This window comes from Drosophila innubila (genome assembly GCF_004354385.1).
Source record: "Drosophila innubila isolate TH190305 chromosome 3R unlocalized genomic scaffold, UK_Dinn_1.0 2_E_3R, whole genome shotgun sequence".
Taxonomy (NCBI): domain Eukaryota; kingdom Metazoa; phylum Arthropoda; class Insecta; order Diptera; family Drosophilidae; genus Drosophila; species Drosophila innubila.
Genome location: NW_022995380.1, coordinates 5,754,551 through 5,782,550, shown reverse-complemented (window position 1 = coordinate 5,782,550; position 28,000 = coordinate 5,754,551). Strand labels below are relative to the sequence as shown.

The 28,000-nt window shown below is 39.8% G+C and overlaps 2 protein-coding genes across 2 annotated transcripts; one reads left to right on the top strand and one right to left on the bottom strand.

Moving 5' to 3' along the window:
• Nucleotides 1–1,137: 1,137 nt before the first annotated feature.
• LOC117792369 lies at nt 1,138–22,547 on the bottom strand. The gene is made up of 9 exons (XM_034632482.1): nt 22,436–22,547; nt 20,137–20,246; nt 16,883–16,981; nt 15,926–16,061; nt 15,712–15,848; nt 14,742–14,955; nt 13,717–13,927; nt 2,776–3,170; nt 1,138–1,482 (listed from the first exon to the last, which is right to left on the bottom strand). Exons 1-9 carry the CDS (start codon nt 22,545–22,547, stop codon nt 1,292–1,294), a joined length of 1,605 nt encoding a protein of 534 aa, XP_034488373.1. The 3' UTR covers nt 1,138–1,291.
• LOC117790918 lies at nt 9,093–10,049 on the top strand. Its single transcript, XM_034630532.1, has 2 exons — nt 9,093–9,120; nt 9,184–10,049. The coding sequence occupies exons 1-2, from the start codon at nt 9,106–9,108 to the stop codon at nt 9,958–9,960; spliced, it is 792 nt and encodes a 263-aa protein (XP_034486423.1). The 5' UTR covers nt 9,093–9,105; the 3' UTR covers nt 9,961–10,049.
• Nucleotides 22,548–28,000: the final 5,453 nt, after the last annotated feature.

Below are 28,000 nucleotides of genomic sequence, written 5' to 3'. Positions count from 1 at the left end.
CTTAAAGCCTGTTTGAAAAATATTCTATTAAATATATATCCATACTCATTTATATAAATATCTTAACACGACCGAAACAAAATTAGAAACTAAACGGTGAAGGGCAAATTAAAATAATTTCCTAACTACTCGTATATCCTACCTCTTGGGCGATCTATTTCAACAATTACCATTTACAGAGAGCAATTAAAAGCTAAATGAGTACAAATAAATAAGCGGTGTAATTGTAAATTTAAGTGTAGCGAGCGAGTGAGTCTCCCAGGACACGAGGGCAAGCGGCTTTCGCGTCATTGAAAGGAAGTTCAGAAATTCGACTTGACCCTTTTTTAGATTTGCCACGTGCCGTAGATAGCGCCCATTTCGACGCCTTTACATTTCATTACATTTCTTTTCTTTTGTTTTGTTGTCGTCTCAAAATGTTTTCAACACTGATTGTATTTGTAAGCTTCTTGGTTTAACTGTCTAATTATTTTACATTTAAACATTTTATTTTCTTTGGGGGGTTAATTAACTTTTTGTTTCTAGGGCCTAAATTCAATTTTGCCATCTTTCCTTATATCTGCTTCACTTTCGTTAGCCAAAGCATTACAACACCATAAAAAATATCTTCTTTTTTTGGGCAGAACTTTCTCTGTATTTAGGTACATTGGCCTAAGCAGTATGGCGGCTGCTAAATATCCCCTAAAACTTTTCCAAATAGTTTATTGGACATATCTATTTATTTCTCTTTTTTTCCGAAAAAATTTTTATCCAGGCCTAAAACATTTTACGCAATGCCATGCCAACTGCATCTGTGGCTGACCTTCTGAAACAAAACTATTCCCCTGTCCGCAGTCTTCTCAATGAATACGGTCAGAGTACTTCTTTGGGACTTCTTTAGGGAATGCTCAATTGGCTATACAAAAATTTCGCTATGCTACAAAAATGTTCTCCATTTTAGAATAACTGCAATTTAATTACAAATATTTCTCTTTAAGTTGATTTAATTTTTATTCTTTGTTTTCTTGTCGCGTTGCAATTATTTACAAAAAACCCTAGAAATTAGCTTGCCAGAGCAAGCGGAAATAAATATTATTGTTACTGCCTTTTTTTTGCTTAATACTTTGGCTAATTTTCCTCTGTGGAAATAAACCAAAATTTTGTGTTGTGTAAAAGCTAACTTGCATGTGTTGCTTTTGCTCGTGCTCTCAATTTTGCTGTTACTGCAGTGGGTTTTGGATTACTGTACCTTTTACAATGTCGGTGGTCTTCTCTCCTTTAGTTTGATAGCATCTCCGGCTGCAGGTGCTCCTTAGTAGCTCAGGGACAGCAGCACGAACACAAACAGTGTCGCCAAAGACCACAGATGCGTCAGGACAACTCCGCGCGCCCTCCACCCGGCAGAGGTTTCGTTTCCGTGGCCATTTCCATTACCGAGGGCCGCCATGCCAATGCTCGGTGGTGCTGTGGACGTGGAGGACGCTTGATGTCGCTCGACCTCCACTGTTAAGGTCAAAAAAGAGACGAGCGTTATAAATAAAGCTTTGGAAACTCAAAAACAATGCATGGAAACACACAAAAAAATAAATTTAGGGGGTAGCGGTCAAGGTTGCTAAGCAAAATTAATTAGAGTGGCTGAAAGTCATCTCAACAAAGGTATGGGGACTTTGCAAAAAAGCACATTCGATTGACAGAGGACAGATGCAGGAGGAGAATATAAATAATGAAAACGTAGAAGAAAACGTAGCCTTTCAGTAAACAAAATCTGTAAAGGAAAATGCAACAAAAGAACCGAGAATGTGGGAACTGTACAAATAATGAACTGTAAATTTTTCAATAGTTAATCAAAAGCAAATGGTAAAATACTTTGTTCGACCAAAAGACTGCTGCTCACTTTGAGATGAGTTCAAATAGTCATTTACGAGCAGTTTTGGCTAAAACAATAGCAAGAGCGTCCAAATGATAGCAGACCCTCAAGGCTGCATAAGAAACAATTAGGGAGTGGAGTGCTCTTGGCTGTGAAGTGGCCAAAACAAACGACACACTTCACGCAACATAAATAACACGCATACGCCCCTTGGTTCACAGGACAGTTAACAGCCGAGCAGGCTGCGAACAGTCCGGGAACAGCCGCCAGCGACGGCCAACGACCGTCTTGAGTCATGAGCCTGGTAATGTGTAAATTATTTCATACAATTTAAGACAATTTACAACACTGGCTCAGTCAACGGCTTTGCAGGGCACATCGCATTGGCAAACACAGCTAAACAAATACGACTACATATATAAATTAATTTTTGTTTGCCCGTGACACGCCCACACAGAGTGTTCTTGGGCGGGGGACGACTCGATGACTGTTTAGTCAACGACACAAACATAAATTACTGCCGCATTTCAAAATGTGTCGTTGACTTTTGTTTTTGAATTTTGTGGGAGAATTACGAGTGAAGGGAATGGGTTCCATTCTGAATATACAAGTCTATGCCAGCAGCCGCAGTTGGCAATGCTAATTTATGTTGTGTGCAAATTCGACCGAGATTCCTTTCAAAATATCATAATCCATATTCACCTTGTCACAACGAGAAGGCGACGCGTTGTATGCAAACGAACCGCATTTTTGATGAGCTCATTGCTCACAATTTGATGAAGCGACGCCCAAAACAAATATTGTGTTTGCATGACATTATACATGGTGTAAAGTAAATATCTACATATACATATGCACATATTCTCCTTGTTATTGTATATACGTGTACTCATATGCATATCACGCATACGCCACATTGTGCCACTCACCTTTGACCGAAAATGTTTTGTAATCGGCATACTGCTCGCCCTGTCCAATCGTCGCTGGTATCGTGGACAGGCATGTGATCTCCATGCGTCCATTACTGCCCACATGCTGCTCAGTAATTTCCAGGTTAAGCTGACTAATGCTGTACATGCCCTTCTCCTGCTGCGCAGCGGTCACTGCAGCCGCTGCCGCTGCTACCCCGCTGCTGCCGCCAGGATGTGAGAGCGGACGTTGATAGCCAGCGGCCAGCTGATTCATGGGCCCAGCATTCGATGGTATGCCCAGTTCCTTATTCATGTTGGGCGCCTGGGGCCCAAAGCCGCCGTTATTCAAGGTGCTGCGAATAATGCCCAGCGCATTCTCGGTGATATGCCGGCGGAATTTTCGGTTCGAGTTCCTGAAAGAAAGATGCCGAGAGGTCAGAAAATTCAAGGAATTGGAAGTCAGTGTTGTTGGAATCAGCGAGTTATGACCGCTCGGAGTCTGAGCTTAATATACCAAACGCCAGCAATTTCCACACAAATAAAATCGTAAATATTTGCATTTTATGATTGATGTGCGAAAACATGTAGATGGACTAAACAAGGGAGAGCTTTCACATTCTGGACACGCACAAAATCGAATTTGTGTGGGCGTACGAGTATGTGAATAACTGAATTAATGTTGAAATTGAGTGTTGTTTTGATAAGCCTTAGGTTGCGAATATTTTAATAATTTTCAAAGCCTATATTAATTAATATCAAAATGAAACTATAAACTAATAATTGTTTTGATAGCTGGTCCATTAAGTTCAAATAAGTTGCATTGAATTGAATCATTTCGGCTCAATTGAATACAAGTAGAACATAAACTTAATGTAGTCTTTTTTAAAATATTTGAAGTATTCTCAGAATGTGAAGAATGTCCGAGAACATTTTCAGGCTTATCTGCATGATTAGTTTGCATTATTCAAATGGCAGCCACACATTGTACAAGTATGTTCAATTATCCTTTACGACTTTGTTTCATATTTGATAAGAAGCCTGAGCGGCATATAAATGAGTTCGAGTGCTCGGTAAGATGTCGACGGTTGCGTCCTCGTAATTACCCCAGCCGTGCGTGCCACAGCGCGTCGACGTCTGTGACGACGTGTTGCTTTATTACAAATGCAAAATGACTGCGAAATTACCTGCACACCCAAATAGCCCAACACCCTTAAAGCCCAACAGCCCTACACCCCAGCAGCCCTTACGCCGTACACGCACGCACAGTGCGTGTCTCAGCACTCGATAAAAATAATGTGGCGACCGTAAAGTTTAATGCTTCCAATGTGCTGGTGAACCAATTGTCAGCTGTGTTAGTTCAAAGCCAGAATGATTGTCACCTACAAACTGCTTGGTTTATTAAAGTTTCCGCCAATGGCATTATGTCATTTGAGCATTTTGGGCGGACACAATGCACTTGCTTCCGACTCATTTAAACAATTAAATCATTTACATTGCAAAGCTTATTCAAAATTCAAATTCCACAGAAAGTGCTTAACATTTTGGTCAGAATTATATTTAAATATTATATTATTTCAACTAAAGAATTGGCAACAGCAACAAAGACCCAGAAACAGGCAACGGATGCGAAAACAACCAAGGTATCATCAAAGCGTATTTACAGTGAATGTGAGTGTGAATATGTGATTGTCTGTGTGCTACTTTCAAAGTCCTTCCTCCGTTTGCTGGCAGGGAAGGAAACTGGGCAATTGCCATGCAACGAGTCAGAATGCGCTACAGTTCCTTAGGTTGGCATACCAAAGAGTTGTTCTGAGTATTACTTAAAAAGTAGTTTTCTTCTATGGCATGTCTTAGTTAAAAAATACATAGTCTAAGCTTTTTCACTTTTGGGTATTATCTAAAGAGTCTAGAAGTTTTCGTTTCGCACAAGCTTCAATTATCTATAGCAGATACTGAATCTCGGGCAGACCGAGTCATATTTGTTGTGGGTGTGTTGTTACTTAGAGCTTTCTCACGCACAAGAAGCAAACAATGGCATCGTATTGCCTTTGGGCAGAACTTATGCAACAGCAACAGTAAGAAGAGCAGTACCTACAATATAAATGAAAGCCAGTTACTGGCATACAGTATCAACATCAACATCTACATCCACATCCACAGTAAGCTAGTTTAACTGAGAGCACAAACAAATGCCGGGCAAAACTCAGAACAAATGCACAATATCCGCTTAAGCCTTCGACAGCAATGGGTTGACTGGCATGACAGCAGCAACAGCAGCAGCGATGACGGCAGCAACAGCAACAGCTGCAACTGCAACTGCAACATCATCAACGTTGCTGTTAGCATTACTGTTGCCGTGCTTGTTGTCTTAATCAAATTCCTTATGCAGCGCACTTTTCACAGGAAAAGCAACAACCAGCAGCGAAAACATCAGGAGCAGCCGTGGCAGGAAGCTCAAGTTCAAAACATAACAAACTTGAAAAGCAATGCAAATCAAGCGGAAATGCGGGCTCCGGCAAAGCAGACTTGAAATATTCAAGACATTCGTATTCAAGTTATGAAAATGCTCTCTCTGACACTTTAAACTTCAGATAAAATTCAAAGGGAGTATTAAATACATCTTAACTTGGCGCTGACATGCAAAGCCTTATCGCAGCCCCATGCCAAATGCGATAATTTGAGAAATACGCATAATTAATTGGTATATCATGTAGTCTCTGTTGCTGTTCGTTGTCTGTTGTCTGTTGCCTGTTGTCGCTTTCTCTTGTCTTTTGGCGTTGTTATTGGCTGGCAGTTTATGTGCCTATCGATCGCAGAACCTTCTGCCTAATTTAGTTTTCGAACGCAAGCAAATGAGCTCAGGGCACAGAGCGTATCACAGCAAAACCTTTTAGGTATTTATGAGTCACACAAACTACGCGTATACAAACAGCAATTCAATATAGTAACCGGGCCCGCAGCCAGTCAGTCCATTTTCCGAACAAGGACCTTCAGGAGAAACAAGAAAAGCAACTTAAGTGGCAAGTGGCGCACGGCAAGGCATCAGCAACAGCTACGTGGCAAATGCCATGAATTTCTTATATTAAAAGACCTTTGTAATCGAAAAGCGGAAGCTCAACTAACCGCAAGTTGGCAACAGCATTAAGAAATGCTGGTCAGGGCAAACACCAACAGATTAGCAACTCAACTTTTTTTTTGCAAAATTTGTAATGTCTTAACGGTTAACGAAAAATCAATGCCCTTGCCATGCAAATTATACTGTCAATTCATCATTGTAGGACAGTTAATTGGTATGTCTTTTTCAGTCCAATACGAGTACATTACCGTGACCCATAAATTAAGTTTAAGCGCACTTAAGTATGCTACGAATTGTTTAGATTAAAATTTCGGTTAAGTGGGACTAACAAAAACAAAACCCGACAACAGCAACAGTCACTTCTATATAGGCATGAAAGTATAACTGACACTGACAGCAAAGGCTTTTTATGTCTCGTGGCGGCAATTCGGCTCATTGAATAATTTATGCACTGTAAAGTGCTTTCGCGTGCCAAGAAGCAAAGGGCAGACAGACCAGCACGGTCGAGCATGGACTCGACTCGATTCGACACGGCAAGTCAACAATTTTGCATTGCTATTAAAGCACTCACATATGCAAGACAATACTCATATTATTGACGATTTAACCCGGCTCAGATAGACACTTATAACATGTACTCATTATCCCACAATTTGCTTAACGGTCATAAGCGATTTGGTTTCTTAATATCTGATATATTGAATAACCTCTACAGCTGGCTTACTAGGCTTTGAATACTCCACTCACTTAATTCATTAAAAGCACATTCATGGAATATTCATTGTTGTCAGATAAATTTAAAGCAAAATGACATTTCGTATTATTTCTCATTTTAAGCGATTGTTTTTGTTCAATATTGAATATACTTAACTAGACAATTAGACGATTATGGCCACGAAGTATTATCGTTTTAGCCAATTACCGTTTGTTTAGTTCACAAGCTCTTTAATCGATAATAAATATTGCATCAATTGATTTCCCTATCCGTGTTTTGAACAATGTTGACAGTCGCCTTCAGGCTGTACTCGTATTTCCTGCAATTTTGCAATAAATGGTTGTTTTGTCTGCTTCCCCATTGTTGTTGCTGCAGCTCAAGTTGACTGCATATTGCCGGCAATGGGATAATTTGCTTAATTGCGCATTTATAGTCAATCGTATGTCTGAACATGCGTTCATACTCGCATACTCATATAAACGAATAATAACCCCTGTCCCTGTACATAAATACGTTTCTCAGTTTTTAAGCACACATGATCGTAATTAACTTAATTGCATTTCTATTGATTTTGCTGGCAGTGTGCTTCATCACCGCCAATGATGCCGTGTTAACTGTTCAGTTTTCCTAGCCATGGCCCAAGCTCTTTATGAGAATTTTAGTTTCTGTTTAAGAAAATGTAGCACAATATGAAAATTATTGAAAGATGATTAAATTAACCTATTAACTGTGCAATATGTATTATTTTTAATAAGACTTTGAAATTTCTATACAACAAATTTAATTTCTTATATTTCAATATATTTACCATCTAAATATTTTAAATACTGCTGGTAGGTACTGTGCGGTATTTGAAAAAGTGTGCCTAAAAGTAAGCTACGATGCTGAAAAGAATTAAGCACAAGCAACTAAAAGTATGCAACACTTTTGAGTACTCAAATTAACATCTCGCTGGCTTTATATTGTTTATAGCATATAGGCTATATATTTGTTGCTTAAACACAAAAGTTTTTTGATTATGTATTGTATATTAATATGATAATAAATTCGTTTTACAAAATCTTATCTTTATTTATTATTTTAACTTCCAACAAATGTTTTCGTTCATTGATCCAATTAATATCTTTGGCAAAAATAAAATTGATTTGCATACAAATATAAAATTTTTTTTATGATAATTAGTATCATTGGTCGAAGTTACGAGCATCTACTTAACAATCATTAATACATAAATCATGTGAGAATCAGATGACAAAATTTTGGTTTTTTTTTTTGCCAAAAACAAAATAAACAAACGGAAATGTTATTATCTATTTGCATAAACTGTGGCACTAATTAAATGCAAAACAAAACATGAATAGTGTTCGTCTAATGGATACTCTGTGCGAAAGCAAGAGTATTCAAGGTATATTATTGAAGTTTAGTCTGACTACTAATATTAATTTATTTATTGGCAGGCTATAAGTAGCCGACACTTAACTATGCATTTAAATTAAAAGTAAAAATTTTAAAAATAAATAAAATTATTATTGTGTAATATAAATTTAAATATAAATATCAATGAAACTAACTATTTTTTGAAATTTTAAATATACGGAACGTCAAAATACCCTCTCTGATATTTTTTTGACTAGAGGGTATCGATGTAGCTGAAATGATTATAACTATTTAATCCCATGAGCGGATTTTTATTAATTTGCATAAATACACTCTGTGTTTGCGAATGACTTTTTTGTTATACATATATTATATATGCTTTTTTTGTTTGCTTGTAATTTTACGAAACGGCAGTGTTATCTGATTTGGCCAAATGATAAACTAATTTATGGCTACAGTGGTAAAAAGGTAACGAAACTGTTTGACATCGGATTAGTTTGTGGTCTTTGGCAGGCAGTTGGCACTATCATTTCGACAATGTGATTATAATCGATGACTATCACTATTAAATATTTCGCCGCGTTTCATTAGATTTCAATTTCCGAATCATTTACTGTGCAACGAACTGTGGGCTTAGTATTGCTATTTGTATTAAGGTAAGGTTTATATGTTGATGATTATAATTAATTATTAACGCAGCCACTAACTAACCAATAATGCAAATTTTTGGGCCAACCAAATTAAATACCAATGGTGAGGATGGCTTTTAGCCATTGCCCCACATCAGTAGCCTGTGAGTTTGTCACAATGACTATGCCAACTGTCGTCTGCATTTCCATTTTCATTATCATTTCCATTTCGTTTCATTGAATTGATTCAGCGAAATTTGCAATAGGTTTTTGATTTATGCAAACTAATTCGCTGGCGGATACATTTCGCCGCTTTTGCATTTTACGTCATTTTCGATACTCGACAAATGGCCAAGACGACGACAAACCGCAACGGCCACGGACTGCGCAATCTGTGGCTAAAACGGGGCTTGGTTAATTGCTGCGGGTTATAAAAACGCCCATCGATCGCATGCGAAACATCATATGCCTTCCACACCTCGAGGCGTATTCACGCAAGGTGACAAGCTTTGACATTGCAGCCCAAATTGGATTTTAGACCGACACAGAAAATGCGTGGATTTATTGTAAGTTTATCTTAGATTGCCCACTTAATAGTTTCCGGCTTTCAACTGAACTTTCCTTGGCAGATTTTGGCTCTGCTGGCAGCAGCCAAAGCAGATGTGGGTGGCTATAACTATGGTGCGGGCATTGGAAACGGTCCTCTGACTGGGAGTTCACTGTCAGGCGACTCATTGTCAGACAGTGACTCAATCGGCTCATCGGTAGACTTTGCGTCCAACAGGCAGTCAGAGTATGCCAACGCAGAGTTCAATAAAGAATTCTTTACGTATTCAGCACCCGAGGCTGACTTCGAGGATAACAAAAGTGTCGGCGACTTGGCTGCCTCTCTAAAGCGAAATCTGCGTGTGCTCTTCATTCGTGCTCCGGAGAACAAGGGACTGGAGAATGCTGCATTGTCGCTGGCCAAACAGGCTGCTGAACAACAGACCGCCATCTATGTCCTGACCAAGCAGGGTGATCTCTCCAGCCTGGCCAATAAACTACAGAACCTCAACCACCAGAGTGCCAAGCGTCCGGAGGTGCACTTTGTGAAATACCGCACACCAGAAGATGCTATCAATGCCCAGCGCACAATTCAGCAGGAATACGACCGCCTTGGTGGCTCCTCCACGTCACACAATGGTGGTGTTGCGCCCGTGCTTGACTTTGCCTCCAAGCAGGTGGTGCAACAACAGCCACTGCAGCTCATCGATGAACGCAGAGCGGGCGCCATCAGTGTGGACTCCACGGGCACTGGCAATGTGGGCTCCATTGTCTCCGAACTGGAGGCACCCGCAGCCTACATTCCACCAGCGGCAACGTCGCCTGGCGCCACCTATTTGCCTGTTAACAAGGCCAAATAGGAGCGAAGCAGGCATCGCTCCCCAACAAATTAACCAAATTGTATTTCTAAGTTTGCTCTGTTATAAAACACAAATTTAATTTTAATGTGTGCTTGTTGCAGTTGTTGTTGTTCTTGCTGTTGTTGCTCTCATTGTGATTAATGGGGCACGCCATTTCAGCGTCTTGTAGCTGGTATCAGCAAGTACTTAGCCCCACCCCCCTTTCTCGTCAGCCCGTCTGCTCGTCTGCTGCTCCCCCAACAATTAAAACTAAAAGCGCACTGGCATTGGCCGCGCTTCAAATTAAAGCGACTTTCCTAGTTGAAGACTCTTGAAGATCCTAGTTGCTCCACCGAACACAATTAGTGGCTCAGCTTATAGCACATTCGGCATGTCGGCCACTGCTGACCCACCCAGAAGGATTACTGCCACACACGCGACCAGAGACCAGCTAATTACAGCCACCATGCCACTGCCACTGCCACTCTGCCACTGTGCCACTCTGCCACTGTGCCACTCTGCCTCACTGGCTAAGAGACTACAGCCAATTTCTTGCGCCTCAAGTCGCCAGTCGCGACATTTAATGGCCGCCCTTTTGAGGGTCAACTCGGTGGCAATTTTCAGCAAGGAATAACGAAGCACGAAAGACCCAAAAGCGAAAGCCACACTGAAAATTAAATGAAAATTACAAGCTGCATTTAAGGGTGAGCCTTTTCACTTTACTCAAGGAAGACCGCCAAAAATTGCAGCACACAAACACAATGGGGAGACTAAGTAGGTGTGGTGTGTCCAAGCGCGTGGATACCCTTTCCCCAAACAAAACATAGACATTTAACTGAAATTCCTACTAGGTATTATTTTGAACTTTAATTTATATATCCCAAAGTTCACCTTAAATTTTATACTTCACGTCCTTTAGTATTTTGAAATCGAATAAAAATATCTAGAATTATTGTAAGGTTAAGAAATATTTGTTTAGGCTCCTGTTTGTAGGCAGGGAGTCGGCTCAAAGCCTTCTAGGTCTACAGACTCATAGGCGCAGCTTGAACATTTGTCTAGGCACATATGTCACATATATACATACATGTGCATTTATCTCAGCAGGCTTCTGTCTGGTGGTAAAGTCTTACGTGTTGCACAAACATAAATTGTGCAACAACGTGTAAACTACTTTTTGACTGCATAAAATGCCCCATTCATATGCCCTTGGCTGTCTGTGTTTCCTGTGTGCCCTGCTCCCGCCCGCTCTCTCCCTCTTGCCCTGACCTGCACAAGTGCACATTCAGCGTTACGTGTTATGCCTTTTATAGCCGTGCCACTGTTGCTGCTGCAGTTGCTGCCTTTATTGTTGTTGTTGCTGGTCTTTTATGGTTACACTTATTTCAGTTTTTGTTCTTTTTCTGTTGCTTTCATGCTTTCATGCTGCTCTGTTAAAGGTATTCCGAGTCAAAAGCCCTAAACAAATGGCAAGCATTCAGTCAGTGAGCAGTTTAATAGGGCGTTACAATGCAGGAAGCATTAAAACGTGTCAAGGCAACTATTTAATCAAATTAAGCGGTTAATTACAGTGCATCAGTAATGCCATACATGGCGTATACTCGATACTCGAATACTCGTAATTCCCATGCAGTTCACAGGTGCCCCAAGGTCGCGCCATGGGGTTGATCTACATTGACATTCCATTTGCATAAAATAAATAACAGCCATTACACATACACTCTCATGTACATGAGTGTATTAAGCATAAACTTAATAAACAACGTAACATACTGCACACACACTCACACATACACACTCACACACTCACACTGCTGTTAACATAAGCGTGACCGTTACTTGCTACCCCTACTCTTGTTGTTCTTGTTATTTGTGCTGCTGCTGGTTGCGCATTTTATAGTTTTTTATGCCAGTATTGGAGTGTTGCATAAATAAGCGCCAAGTTTGGATAGTGGGCGTGTCTGCAATTACGCCCACATTTACAAGCATACGTAAATATCGCGCAGTCTGTAACAGAATCCATGAATAAAATAAAGGGTGTTCTCACTTGTCCAGAATCCTCCAGAATCATTGGCAAAGAGGGGAAAAAAGTCATCTCTTTGCTCGTACATTTGTAAATTTTCACATTTTTAAAGTTTTTCTCGTGTCTTATCTAACTGCTGTTTGCGTTCAACTATTCTAGTATGTAGTATGCTAATCAGGTGTGCTGTGCCATCGTAAGTCACACCCTGTATACTGTTGGAATGGTTCATTTCAAGGCAGCAGGTCATGCACATCCCAGGCTTACACACCTGGGAACCTGGCTTATGCTCTGCCATGAGAATCTCGTGCACTTTGGTTATAAATTGTAGCATATTAACGTTAAGTTTTCAGCGAAATTAGTTTCCCCCCGCATTCACACACCGAGTGCATTTTGAATTGTGGCAAATTATTTATCAAATGCTTTTAACTTTTGCATTTGATTTCTCTTTTGAAAATGGAAAATGCAATTAGCGTACCCCCGATAACCTGCCTGGCAAGGAAATGGCGCATGGGTTAATTATGGCTTTCACTTAAGAGTAAATTAGCCAAGTGGCTGACACCACCACACACCACACTTTCCACCGCACAATTCGGAAATGTAAAATTGTTGGTGACAGGAAACAAACTCGATATTAAATGCAAAATTTGAAAGTCAACTTTATGTGAAAATAGCTGCAAAATGTCAAATGATTTGCACTCAAAATGTCAACTGAGCAATGTTGAGGACAGAAGTTGCATTTAAGTGAAATTATTTAGCAGTTTTCATACAGTATTCAATTTCCCAGCTGGCCTACGCAAGTCCACCTGCCACGGGGCGTATGTGTAATGCGAATGCTCTGCACGACCGCACAACTTCAAAGAGCAACAGAAGCAGTGGCAACAGTCACGCCAATTGTGGTGTTGCTCTTATATTCAAAGACATATACACACATACACACTTACACTTACACTCACACTCACACATACACGCATGTTCATGGCTTTGAAAGTTGCGCTGAAAAAGTTGGTATATTGGAAAAGTTTTCCTTCTTGATTTTTAATATCACAGGTGAGCGTAAATAATTTATTGCATTCATTTACGTTTCACTTCCAATCGCGCCACGTAAGCATTTGCAGCAGCAAACAGCCAACCTGAAAGAGGGCTTGCAGTCAAAGGAAAGGGAACCATGCCACAAAATTTATTTATACGCTTCACAATAAAAGGAGTACGATTTTGCAAGAATAAGCAACGGCAGCATGTCAGCCAGAACGTATTAACAATGTGCCAACATCGCAGCACAAGCCAAAGCTAACGCTAAAGCACAAGCCAAATCCTTTCAGACCATAGATAAGGAAACTTTAATAAACACGCCACACACGCAACCTGGGGAAATTGATAAGAATATGAAAAGTTGTGCTGGGCACTGAGCAGCTGGCTCAGTAACCTCCAGCCCGAAACTCAGACAACCAGACAGTCAGACAGACAGACAGCCCTACAACAAGCCCGGGCAACCAACAACCCTAGATCTTTGCGAGGGGAGCAGGCAAATTCCTGTGGTTAGCTGCAAGACGATGGGAAGTTGGGAGAAGGGAGCAAAACTTTGCACATTGCATACTTCTAGAAGCTGTTCAATGGCTGCTTAGCTACGAGTAAAGGCTAAAAGTTGCAGCTTTTTAATTTGTATAGCTCATAAATAAAATTCAGTTATTGCCGCGCATCTCACGGGAACGAGGCAAAGGGCGGTGTTGGCTTGATTAATGGCTTTGCCCAAGACTTACCTGTGCTTCTTCATCTCCATTTGCTGCTGCTTCTTCTGCTCCATGTGCTTCTTTGTAATTTCGTAGTTGCGCTGATGTATCTCGTGTATCTCTCCAATGTCGTGGTAATTGGCCAGCGAGCTAAACGGATTGTTGTAGATGCTGCCAACGCCTCCGCCATGATGGCCATGTCCATCGTGGCCATGATGCGGAGCAAAGTGTGAGAAATCATCTGCAATGACAAAGTCACAAGTATGGTTAACAGTGCAGCTAATTTTAGCAAATAATTCTGCAGCTGTCATCAGTCAACGGCCAACTGAAAAGTGTCAACTGCAATTGCTGGCTTCTTACTCAATGACTAACTAAAACATAGAAGATTGACAAGGATGGAAAAGCTGTCGCAATATGTAAAAGCTTTTTCAAATATACTATGAAATTAATTTGGACTTTAATAACGATTCACTCTAAGATACTATAGAATCTATCACACATCATGCATATCAGCAAATTCAAGAACTTCCTAAAGTCAATCAAAACTTTTGTTGCCAAACTTTTACATACATAACTCAAAATTCATTCTAAATTTAACATTTCTTAAGTTAAATTTGCTTTTCTCCAAAACTTCTAAATTCTGAAACTCATAACCTTTGGCTATGATTTTGTTTCTAGACTGATTCATTTTCAATATTTGATTGATTTGAGTTAAGAAAGTTGTGTTCCAAATGAACTATCTCCAAATTTTGTTTCATGAAGATCAATTGTAGATTCTCATAAGCCAATGAACAGATATACGAAATAGAAAATTTGAAATATATAGAAATTCCTTTGCTTGGTGTTGTTGAATTTAAGTGTGATAAAGTAAAAATAGATAAAACATTTTTTGAAATCCTATGAAAGTGAAAGTGAAAATCGGAACCGGCCCTATAAAATCTCTCTCAAGATATTGCCATAGTTTCGAGAAGTCTTTAATCTAAGAAGAAAAATTAAATTTTTTTTTTAGTATAATTTGGTTGTGTAGTTGTTTCACAGTCTGATATACTTACCGCCAGGACGAGCACCTCCCCACCGCAGACTCTTGTCATAGCGGTCGATGTAGTGGGGCACGTGATACTGGGACTGATACTGGTTGTAGTATTGTTGCTGATAGTAATGTTGCAGCTGCTGCTGAGTCAGCTGGGTCTGTTGTTGTTGTTGTGTTCGACGCTGGTGCTTGCCGTTGAATGAATACACGTGATGCGTGCGGACGTATTTCTCTTCCACCTGGCAGTTGAAAATGAAGGTGGTAATTAGCATCGTACGGGAGTGTTGCAAAATAAATAATGTTAAGTTGCAATGTTAAATGAAGAGCAAATAAAAGTCAATTCAATGTCAAACTTTTGCATATGGTTGCAAATTAAAAATGGATTATGCTACGGTGGGTAAGTCCCACAACACTCTCCAAAAATCTACCTCCCCTCTTCACTCCCCGTGCCACAACAAACACACATTCACAGCGGCAAAGTCCGGTCAGTTGCTGGCCGCCTGGGTGCGCGTTTATGAATAAATTTCATTTTAGAGTTTTCCATATTCTGTGCGCCAACGGCAGATATAATAAATTTATTTATATTTCATTTCCTTTTCTGTTTTGTTGTTGCTGTTGTTGTTGTTGCAGTTGCTGTTAGTGCCTTCAGCAAGGAGCAGCAGCTGCTGCTGCTGTGGTTGACCCTGGGTTTGGGTCTGGCTCTTGGTCTGGGTCTGGGTCTGGGTAATTAAAATGAAAGCTCCATGAGCCGCGCATGTAGGCCATAATTATAAAATGGCTTAAACTGATGTTAATCTTAATGCAGCACCACTGACATTTCGACATCCCATGGCAGCCATTGTATATCTATGTACGAGTATATCCGGCAGCATTGTCCGGTCTTAATGCAATTTGTAATATTGTAATATGAAATTAAATCACTTAACCAAAGCCCTCTTACGCTATCTCAAAAGGATACTCATACAAGACTATAATTAGATATCAAGCATACGCACCTTTTTCCCATTGATTAACCAGGTGACGTGAGGCGCGGGACGACCTCGGGTTGTATTGCACAGGGCAAATAGCTTCTCGCCGATTGCAAACGGTGTTCGCTTCCGAAACTTGATGGCGGGAGGAGCTGTCTGAGGCACTGTAAAGGGAACACAAGATGGACAAGACAGCAATTAGAGGCTACCCTTTAAAAATCAACTGACAATTGTTACGTACAGAACACGCTCATCAGCTCATCGGCGCTGGCTTTGGTGAAAATGGGCGTATCCGTCGAGACTTCACAGAAGAACTGCCCTGAGAGGTCGAATTGCACATTCTTCAACGTAACCTGCGTCTCATTCGATTTCTCCCACTATTTAGCAAAAAGAACATCAAGAATAGTATTATTAATTCACACATTAACTAAAGCAACACCTCGAACTAACTTCTACTGGCAAATACTTAATATAAGTACATAATAATTAATTGTAATTTACTAAATGGCCAAAAAAAAAGTTGCTGCCCTGTGCTAGACTCTCTTATTTAATCATTGGGGCAAATGAGACTTTGAGTGGGCGTTTTTCTCTTAAGTATTTACTTACAGTTGACTTACTTAATTTCCTAAGAAATGCGAATTTCTGATTGAATGTTATGAGTATCACATATAAGCAATATCAGTACAGAAATACATATTATATAATAATCAGTTGTTGAGTAATACTAAAATCAATTTCAAGTGACAATACCAGCAGCTTTCTTATTTTTCGGGGAAAAAAACACCCAATGGAAATGCGTATACCGTGCATTTTACTGATATTTAATGATGTTGATAAATATACTTAGACCTCAACTGAATAATTACACTAGGCAACAAACTCGAAGTATTCACAATTATCGGGCTGAAAACCCAATATTTTTAGGAAAAGTAATGGAAAATTAATAGCTGCAAAAAATAAGAAAAAAAGGAAGTGGGTTTAATACCCGATAATTGTTGGCTGTTGCCTAGTGTAATAAGTATAGTACTTATGATTTTGGGTAACCATTTATATGCCTACTCCGTACACTTGAACTTGATCGATAACGACTGGAAATTGAGTCGCTTTTAGCTGTTTACGATCGATATCAGACGATATGCTTTACGGAGATTTATGTAAGGGTATTTGGAATTTTGCTGTCTGTTTTGTGAGTACTTACGTCAATTTCAGCCCCTTCGATGGTTGAATTGCGAAAGGGCGGCGTTCGTCCATTTATAAATTCGAAGAATTTGCCCTTTTCAACCTTTAGCCATGTCACCTGCAAACAAACAAATTCATTGCCAATATTAAAATAATGTTCCATAACGTCTCATAGCCTGGCTGCTTGTGACAGTGATTGAATAACTGCCTCAATTTTGATGTCAGCTGTCATTGCATGCGTTACATAATAAACCATAACAAAACAATGCGCATAAATATGAGATAAAATAATATGATTAAAATAAATAAATGAAATTGTAATGCAATTTAAGTTTGCAACAAGTTGCACGAAACTTTTTGCAACACGACAATTAAATTGCGCGTTAAACTATGAAACAGTAAATAATAGAATGTTTTATTGAAATGCCAGCAGCATGCGGCATGCAACAAGCAGCTAGGAATGTGAGGTGGCAGCTACTATTTGCCATCAGTTGCCACCATTTGGCTCTGGCTCGCAGGGACTTGTTGGCTGCGTAATTAAAAACGAGATCTCTGAAAGCGACATGAATGTGCGAGTATGACTGAAAAAGTTGCAACTGCAGTCAAGTTGCGACAGGATATAAAGAGGGACTTAAGCAGTGAGAACAAGTACAAATATGAAATGCAAATGAAAATTAATTTTCATGCACAACTTAAAATTGTGAACAAGTTTCCCAGTTTCCCAGACTCCCAGCTTCCCAGAAATGGGCTGAGCGACAGACCAAAAGACATCCCTTGAGAGCGGCCCTTATCAAGGGGCTTTTAATTATGCACAACATTCATTTATTGCACTTTTGACACGAGTATGAAAACCGCAATGATAAAAGTCATTTATTAAAGAGTTATGCTTATGAGTTTATTACAATCATGGCCGCCAGGCATCTCGTGTGCCAGGTGCGTGCTGGGGGCAGATTGCTTGATTGACATACTTCGCGAAATTGCATTGATTGCATGAAACCTAATAATATTAATGCCCCTATTGAAAGAGCCTGGGGCAGAGAGAGAGCGGCAGGAAAACACGGCGTATGCGTAATTTGGTCCCAAAATGTGTACTGTTTGTATACGGTGAAAAATCGATAAAGCACACGCTTTTTCTTACCACAACAACTCACTAAACAAACATAAACATGCAACCACAACGGTCGTAACCACGTTCGTTTGAACCCCCTTTCAAATGAACATCAAATTTTATCAGCCACTTGTGGAAATTTTTGAAACAATTCCGCTCCATATGATATGAACATTTTTGATGTCATGGCTACAATCATAATACTTAATAACTAAAGTGTGTATCACAAAGTAATCAAACGCTGGTCCTGAATGCGACAGTCCGTCCGCTTATCTGACGGACTCGTTTGGCGTGACCCAGCTCCATAGGGATAATATTTACTCCTGCTCCTGCACCCACTCCTCCTCCCACTTTTGTTCCTGCTTCTGTTATTGTATTCATTGTTGCTCTTGTCGTTGATGTTGTTGTTCAGGCAGGCATGAGATTGCCATGTGTTAGCTTTGGCGTGTCCGCTGTGGCATAGTCTGACTTTATATTTTGTTTGTGTTTATTGGGCCGCTCGCTTTCAGTACTCACTGTGCCCATACAGTGCCGTCAAATCAAAAGCTCATTAATGTAGACCTGGGACTCCTTTTCAGCCCAGCCTGCCATTCCCAGCGTAATTAGTTTATTTAATTTTTATATGTATATATTTCTTTTTTCGCGCTGCTTTTATACGCCCAAAAGTGTGCTTCAACATGTGTAAGCCGGACGACAAAGCCGACAGTCGACTGCTGCGGCAGTTGGTCTGAGTCTGAGTGAGTTTCAGTGTGTTCGCATTTGCGTTTTAATTGCCTTTTTAGTGCCACTTCCACACAATTTGCCACGCTTCGTGCAACAATTCGAATCAAAACGAGTTGCCGGAGTGAAGCCAGCGTACTCGGTTGTATAGTCAATTATACTAATTAGCCATTGCCACAGAGTCAGACGCAGTTGCCGTAAAACGGCCAACGTCCACTGACCAAATAAACTAATGTCTACATGTAAACACGGCAAACGCTGCGCTTATTTTACCGCTCAACTAATTGTTCTCCCTTTGCTTGGCTCCATCTATATTTAGCTGAATCTACAAAATTTGTCAGCAATCAAAATAATGCTCTCACACGAATTCAAATGAGCTTAATCAATTTAAGAGTTCAAATAAAATACCAACTGTTCACATGACAATGACAGTGAAACCAATTTTGTCTCTTCTATTAAAAAATATATATATATCATAATAAATGATTTTAGTATACTGTTCTTTTGTGTTTTTTCCATAAAATTCCATTCATTGCTCAGTTCCCGTAGATTATTTGAAATTGTGATTTAAATAAACTTTGGATTATTAATTGTTGAGCTTAATTTGTTCTCTTTTATTTTCTCTGAGGTTGTCGGTTTGGGGCACAAAAATCAATATATTCTGTGGCTCTAAAACACTCAACTTTGTGGCATTTTTGCGCCATAAAACTTGTACGCTTTTATGGTACTTAGAATGAACAAAACGACAACCTGAAGCACCACCTCCACCTCTACCTACCAAACCACAGTTTTAGCCTTAGCCATCACCATCTTCACTTGGAGGAGCTATTGGCGGTGCTTATACTTGGGCTTGGCCTTGAATTTGTATGCCACGATTTGTAGTGCCACAAAGTTCCAAACTAAAATAAACTTAACTGAAAGTATGCAGGCCATAGTCTGGTATTACCGCTGGGGTCAATGTGGCAGGAAAACTAAGCAGCTCATTTGCCACAAATTCAAAGGCGTTGCCTTTGGGGGCATACGCCTGTGCGTGTCTCTTGATGTTTCGTGACAGTAATAAGAGACTTGAAGTGAAATTAATTGTCGCAACTGAAACTGAAACTGAAACTAAAACAGAAGCAGCGGAAATGGCATTCGGGGTCAGGATCGATGAAGGGATACGCTCTTTGGGTGCAACTATTTCACGACAGCTGCAATTCTTGTCTGACCCCAAAAGAATGGCATGCAACTTCCAGAGGCAACCTGCCACTGTAAAAGCCCAAAACTTTCCATACAAAGTGGCACAAGGCAAACGAAGTTTCTCTATCGTAAATGCAATTTTAATGTAAACTTCCAATGCGCAGACTTCATTAGCAAACAAGACTAAAGTAAATGTTGAAATTGTTTATAAATAAACAGGAAATAACTATATAGTAAAATAGTATAAATTGAGTGGGAAGTCTTACCTTGAATAGTATCTCCGGTACCACATTGTGCTTGCATTTGAATGTGGCGCTGGAACCGCGCTCCACATACCTCGGCACCACCAATTCCACACTCATATCCGATTGTCCATCTGTGAGCGTGGCAAAAGAAATAAGAGAAATACGTATGTTTTTAATAGCTGCAAATATACTCAACGAAACAAGCGCACAATCTACCCACTCAGAAAAAGCAACCACATCGATGCTCAATTGCGGCTTAATTGAAACGCCATTAAAAGGCAAAAGCAAAAATGAAATAAAAACAAAATCAACGACAACAACAACAGCAACAACAACAACATGACCAAATATGCAGTCTATTTTAAGTGCGGCCAACACGGTTGAACCCCGATGGCAGCCATCTCTTTTAATTGCAAGTTTACTGGGTGTAGGCCCTCGGCTGACCTCCAACCGGAGCCCGATAAATCTTAATTTGTTTGCCAAAGTGCACATGAGAAATTTTTCGCCTGCATTCCAAAAATACTTGTTCCTGAGGGTCTCTGGATTTGTGTGTGTACGTGTACAGTCACTGAGTGTCAAATATTTACGTGGGGTATACGAGGCCAGTGCCAACAATTTTACGATGATTTTATTCTGTTTTATTTCAGGAGACACCTGTTTCACACTTCTTTTTCAAGACGAAAAATTCATTCTTTTTCGATAAACGGTCGTGCAGGAAAAGGGGCAATCTTTTCATTTATTACTTATTTTATTATAAAAGTATAAAATTGGTAGTATCTCTTAACAATTTCCCTTGAATTTTCTATAATTAACTATATAAATTTATACAAAAACTAGTCGGAAAAGCTTTAGTCGAGATCTCGACCTAAGGATACCCGTTACTTACTTCAATATATATAAAAGTACTTTAAAGAAAATAGTTGTTTTGCACTAAAAACTTTTATTCTCCATAACTGCCGTTCTACTTGTCCAATCTTGATGTGATTCATTGGGATAATAGATAATACTAATAGATAACGTTAATTATCACACGCACTATCTTAAAAACTGTTAGTGTGGTGGTGTTTCGGGATTTGCGGGGGCGGACGAGGCCGCGCTTTAACTTTGAAACAAACTTGATCTGCGTTGGGTATATAGAAATATGTCTGCCAAATTTGGTTACTCTACCTCTTTTAGTCTCTGAGATCCTTTTGTTCAAACAGACGAACGAACGGTTTTTCGCTATTTGCGGGGGCGTGGCTAAAATTTGAAACAAACTTGATCTGCGTATATAGAAGTCTATGAGTGAAAATTTGGTATCTCTATCTCTTATAGTCTCTGAGATCCTTTTGTTCATACGGACGGACGGACAGATGGACAGACACACATGGCTTTATCGACTGGGCTATTGATGCTGATCAAGAATATATACACTTTATAGGGTCGGAGATGCCTCCTTCTACCTGTTACATACATTCCAACGAACACAATATACCCTTTAACTTATTTTGTAAGTAACGGGTACAATAATCACATAAAGAATTTTAATTTAGGCAAACAATTATAAACAATTTCTATAATTAAAAGACATTTATCGACTAAAACATTTGCAATTTGAGTGACATTTTGAGAGCTGTTTTACTTGGATGCAGCATCTGGCATAGATGAAACTTCTTCGTAGATACCATAAGCAACTTGCAACAATTAGCAAATTGCTTCTAAGGGAGATCGATAAATTGAGTAGCGATGTGGCATCGAGCGTTTCCGCTATTTCCAATCATAATTAAGACACCAAAAAGGCAAATGGCAAATGGCACAAGCCAAACACATTGCCCCATTTGTAGAGGGGCCTACAAAGTGGCACCAATTTCATTTTCATTTATTCACACCACGCGGCTGTCGTCAGTCACGCAAAATGTCAACGACTGAGTAAGTAAAAAACGTGTCAGGCAGCGCGAAAAATATGGGAAAAAGCGGAAAACAAGAAAACCAAATGAAATGAAGCACGTCAAGTGTATGACAGGCAAGCGGGAAAGCAGGCAGCCAGTCAAACATTGGAACATTGCTTGTTGCCCGTTTGGTTGGCAACTTGTTGCAATATACAACGAACATGCCAAGCCTTCATTGGTTTTGTGGCATTCCCTTCAGCATATCGTCTCTGTATATGTCTGCATGTGTGTTTGGGTGTGTGTGTGTGAGTATACGTGTTCGTGCCGCACGCTAACGAGCAGTAATTCACGAAAATTCAATCATGCCCAGCTGGCCAAGACTCGACAGCCAAACCGCAGCCTCCAGCCTCCAGCCTCCAACCTGCAACCATCGACGACTCCCTTCGTCCTACCTCTCGGTGATTCGATAAGGGCCAAAGGGCATACAGCCATGGCACGAACTCGAGCACGAGATGGCTGACTTCTTGCCACGGCGACTGCTGGTTTCGCTGCCTGGATAATCATGTCGAATATTTGGCATTAATGTCGCCCCACTCAACATCAATTTCTATGACCAGAGTTGGCAGCTCGCCAATACTTAACAATATATATTTTGAAAAAGCAAAAAAATAAAAACAACTTCACAACTGCGCAACCTCTGACAAGATGTTCACCCACCGCAATTATTGTTTTGTTGTCTGCCAGCTACAGAAATATTCATTACAGCCTGCCAAGTCGAAATTCCTGGCTCATCTGTGAGCTGAATGCTGGCTAACTGGAGTCCTTGCGCCTTGCTTGTTGCTGCTTGTGGCAGCATGGAAAAAAAAATGAGCTTACATTGACAACGACAGCGTGAGCGTTTTGTTGTACGTGGTGTACGTGTTTTACAAGCGGAAATTGATGATTTTCCACAAGTCGAGCGACAATAAAGCGTGCAGCATGTCAGCAAAACGCAAATAATCAATCAATCAACATTAATCAAGGGAGAGTGAGTTTCGCCTGCCTACAATCTACAACTGTTGCAGTTATCCAACTGGTGCTTGGCCAGGCCCAAACATGAACAACTACATCAGAAATCTACTGCTGTTGAAATTCCCGTCTTGAAAATACATTTAAGCAAAGCATGCATTAAGCTTCATCTCTGCTCTTAAATTAAATACTAGGAATCTTACTTCTCTTGTGGTATGTGATGATGTTAAATATTTAAATTTATTAAATATAGTATATCCTACTGCTCCTAAGATCAGGCAAGAGTTACCGTGTGTTCAAGTCTAGTGTCTCCATTAAAATATATCTGTTTATATAGTCGATATGAAAAATCTACTTATTTACAATACTGAAGCTGTCCATTTTAGTCTTAATGCCATACAATGTTTCATATTCTAAATCAATATTATTTTCTGTTTTGAGTGACATAGTTTGAGTTTTAAAAATATTCTCGCTTATCCGTTTCAACCCTAACTCCTGACCTTTTCTATAAAAATCATATGTTTATTTGTAAACAAAATTAGTCGTGGAAACTATAAGAATGGTTCCTCATTTCCGCAACAACACATCGAAGGTGTTTGATTAGTGGAAATTTATTGGGGGAAATCGAGGGTACGGTAAATATTCCCATTGCGTTTTGTTCAAATTTCTCTCATCATTTAAGCAAACACAAATGATGTAAAGTAAATTGGGAAATCTTATATTACATTAAAGTTTTTCATACTAAGGGTCGGTTTTTAATGGCTCCTTAAATATTATCAAAGAAATATTTTAAAATTTGACATTTATTTACGTTTACAATTTTAATTTATAATTTACGTAAATATATTTTTGGTATAGTTACCGACCCTTTAACTTTAATTTGACTTAAAACTTCAGATTTCATGTGTTTATTGTTTTATTTAAATAAAAAAGCCACAAAATGAAGTGATTGATTGTATGGCGTAAATATCAGTTAGTTATGTGAAAAGTTTGGGACTAAGACAGTGTTCATTGGCCTGAACTGTTTACTTTTAACTGTCGGCTGGTTAACACTAATGGCAATAACATCAATTAATTATTGCTGCAAGGACAAAGAGAGGAAAGAACAACAATGTCTGTGGCAACAGTCTGAGCTAAAGACCATAAACAGCATTTGCTGCTCGATTGTATTCATATTTTCAATTGATTGCTAAATCAATATTTGAACTTTGGCAGCTGCTCAACAGTCGCAATTCGCCTAAGGACATAGACAAAAAGCACTCTGAGAAAGTGGGTAACAAATAGAGCGAATAAGCGATCCACATTTGTGGTAAATGACTCGTTGTTGGTCGGTTGGTCGGTCGGTCGATAGAGGTGTATGTGTGTATATGTATACGTATATGTGTGTGCCACGCCTGTTGCAATGACAACGCAAAACACAATTATAGCCCTACAACTGAAGTGGTAAGCACTGTGTGCTGTCTATTTTCTGAATGTCCGTCCACCTGTCAGTTGGTCTGGTAAAAGCTGCCCAACACTGACAGAACACCAGACACTCTGTTGATTTTCAATATAATGTTGAATCATTATGGTTGATTGGCAGACCAAGCACATTTCTGATGCCTTTTCCTCCGCCAAGAGCAATACTTGTGAGCAATATGCGCACATTCTGCAGAAGTTCATTAGTTCACTGGCTATCCGACTGATTGACTGACTGGCTACCATTGTCTTCCCACTTCGAAGGCATTTTACTGCTCATTATTGCCATTTGATTTGACCCAGCTAGAGCTTTTCAGTTGCAATATTGTGTGATGTGCGGTGAATATGTTCCTAATTGATTTACTCGAGTAACTTTGTGGTTTTTCAATTTATATTTATGCTTGAACGACAATGGTCAAAACTAATCAATGTGGTGATTGAAAAGATGAAACTTGCCAAGCAAATGTTTTTAGTACATTCCCCACACTTCCTTTAAACTGAAAAACAACAAAGGTATTGGGAGAGAGAGGCAGAAAACAGTTCAAGGAGCTGTGTTTAAGCAAGGCGAAAGGATAAAGCCCTTCGCTCGGTAAATTTAGGCTGATTTTGCTGCTGTTATATCAAAAAAAAAAAAAATAATGTGAAAGACAAAGCAAATGGAAAGGAGAAAGTAAGCCAACGTTAGGTCTGCAAGCAACGTGTTGGTGGCATAAAGTAATTTTATAGAACAAATCACAGGCATTAGTGGAAATAAATCCCGTTTATCCTTGCCTGTGTACGCGCGCGTGAAATTTAAATATGTAGCGGACGCAGTAGGAGGACAGATACAGACGCAGACAGAGAGAATGGCAAACGAAAACAACAATAGAGAGCCCAAGAAAAATGGTCGGACTTTGCAAAGGAAGTGGTCTGCACGGTCCTCGAACAAGCGTCGGGTGCGAAAAAAAAATAAATATAATCTAATACATATCTACATACACACACACATTTATATATATGTATATAAACTTAAATATATGTGTTTATTGTGTATATGTTTTTAAGCCATTGTTTTTATGCGAGCCAAATTGCCTAGCTGAGCACCAACAACAAGTATACGACAAGTAAGACCGAAAGTGGAAAGTTATCCGAGCTGTTCTGCTGTCCTGTGAATTTTAAGTAGTTGCTTGCAGTTGGCATCATGAAGATAAGTTGCATATAGTCTTACATACTATATATCAAAGAGAATTAAATATGTGAGCAATTGCTTCAAATAGTTGTACATATGTATGGCTATGTGATAAACACTTTTAAATTGAATGCGACTTTATTGAAAGCATTTGATTTCCTTATACCTGTGAGCGCAATTTTCAATTTAATATTTATTTTATTACATTTGTAAAAGGAAATCAGATTCAGTAAATAAAAAATCAAAGAAACTAACCATGCACACACGCACACTGAAGCGTTGCCATACCCAGGGCCAGAATCAAAACCATAACCGAAAGAAAACCTTGTATATGACCGACAAAAGTAGCCATGTAATGGTCAAAACAAGCAAGTGCCAGCGCAACGGGAAGCAAACATCCCGTTTTGAAAATTTTATCTGGCCATCCGGCAGTTCTGGCAGTGACTACAACCAATTCAGCCCACCAGACCAGACCGTCAGCTTCCCTGCCAGTTCGCCAGCCAGCCAGTCAGCCAGCCAGTAGTTGTAACAAAAACAAAACAATAGCAGTGAAAAAAAAAAAATGGAAGAGAATCCGTTTATAAGTAAGTACATAAGAAAATGGCTTCAAGGGCACGCTCTGTCGGCTATACAACCACGGCACGCCCTTCGGGGCGACCAGCACGTAGAGCACATACAGCACGCCCAGTGCCCATTTACAAGGCCGTGGAGCAAACACATGTAGGCCATGAATCTCATAACGAGTGTTAGTCATGCGCCACGGAGTGCACCCCCCACTCCTTGTGAGTGTGTCTCTTTATGTGTGTGTGTGTGTAAGTTGCCCTCAGTTACCGGTCCAGTGAGTGCGACCAGGACCTGCTCCTGTCTGTACCTACCTCGTCAAGATGCAGACCATTATAGAAATGAAAAGCAAACGCAAAGGCAAAAGACGCCAACAACGTTGGCAAACACATAAAAGTGCTTAAATTACTTTTAAGCGAAATTATGTTTTATTAATGCGTTGGGCAGCTCCAGCAACAACAACAACAGACAGACAGACAGACAGACAGACAGACAGACAGACTGACTGACTGACTGACTGAAAAACAAACAAGCAAACATTGCAAATTAGTTGCGCGAATGGTTTTTGGTTTTATTTTCCTTTTGCAGTTTCGGTTTCAGTTTCGGTTTCATTTTTATCCAGTTTTAGCTGCTGCTGAACACGACTATTGCGCACTTTTATTTGTAATTGCATCATGTATGTACATATTAGTGTGGTTGTGTGTAATAGAATTTCAATGCCTGAATCTGATAGAGCTTGACAACTTCTCATTTGCGGCAACAGCTGCCAGGACACATTTATTCATTTCCCTCTGAAGGATTTCACAATCAATTTTGGAAATTGCGCTTAAATCATTAATGATAAATGCCCGTAAACCAGTTAAAGGATATGAGAGAGCACGACAATTTGGTTGACATTGTCCACATATTTTTTGGTGCGGTCAGCATGGATTTGTTTATTTCGAAATGTGTGGAAACTCTCAAATAAATAGAACTAAAACGAAGCGAAGCAAAGTGACAAACAGCAGAAAATTATTTATTATTTCAGTGTTATTGCAATGTGACACAGCTGCTATGGAAAAATGGAAATGGAAATGGCAAAAACTTCTAGCAGGCTGGGCAAACGGAAGAGGAAGTAGCCATAACTCGCCCACCTGGACAATTAATTAAGGCCTGTCATGGCTAGAAAAGTCGGCCGACCGACAACAGCATGCGACCGATATCAAAACCGAAATTCAACTCCGTATTCAACCACAGCTGCAATATTATGTAACGTATACGTATACGTAATTTGCCTAAGCAAATTCTTTGCGCATTGCCCAAATGCCCAAATGCCGGTATTTGATGTTGCCCTTATCTCTAATCTACACAGGCATTAAGCCAGCGACACAAACATGGCCCTACTGTCGAGGCAGCCACAGGACCTGCGGCAAATTCAGAGTCCTCTGATGATATTGACATTTATGCTCGGCACACAGGCCACAGTCCGCAGTCAACGTTTCTCTATCCAGCCCATCCTGTGCTTTTGTTGTTGTAGTTCTTTATTTTTTTATTTAACAAAATGTTGGGCACACTTTTTGATGACATTTGACAGCACCTGCTGCCTGCCAATGTACGTGTACTTGGCATGCTTTGACATACAGCCAAAGGACATTCAAAAGAGGACAGAGAACAGGGCATAAGCCGGATCTTGTTCTGCTGTGTGTGAATTTAGTGATTACAAGTATTTGGCATTTCGTATTTGGTTGGTATAAATGATTTGCTGTGACGTCTGTAGAACGATAAATGCGCATTAGTCTCAAGTCTGAGCATAATATGACGCAGTTGTCAGCGTTAAGCACGC

Excerpts from the sequence above, each read along its gene's own strand:
- LOC117792369 (XM_034632482.1), bottom strand. The coding sequence starts at position 22,547 with ATGATTATCCAGGCAGCGAAACCAGCAGTCGCCGTGGCAAGAAGTCAG. Across the intron at positions 14,956-15,711 it reads GGTTAATCAATGGGAAAAAG|GTGGAAGAGAAATACGTCCG; the intron begins GTGCGTATGCTT and ends TTCAACTGCCAG. Across the intron at positions 1,483-2,775 it reads CAAAACATTTTCGGTCAAAG|TGGAGGTCGAGCGACATCAA; the intron begins GTGAGTGGCACA and ends TGACCTTAACAG.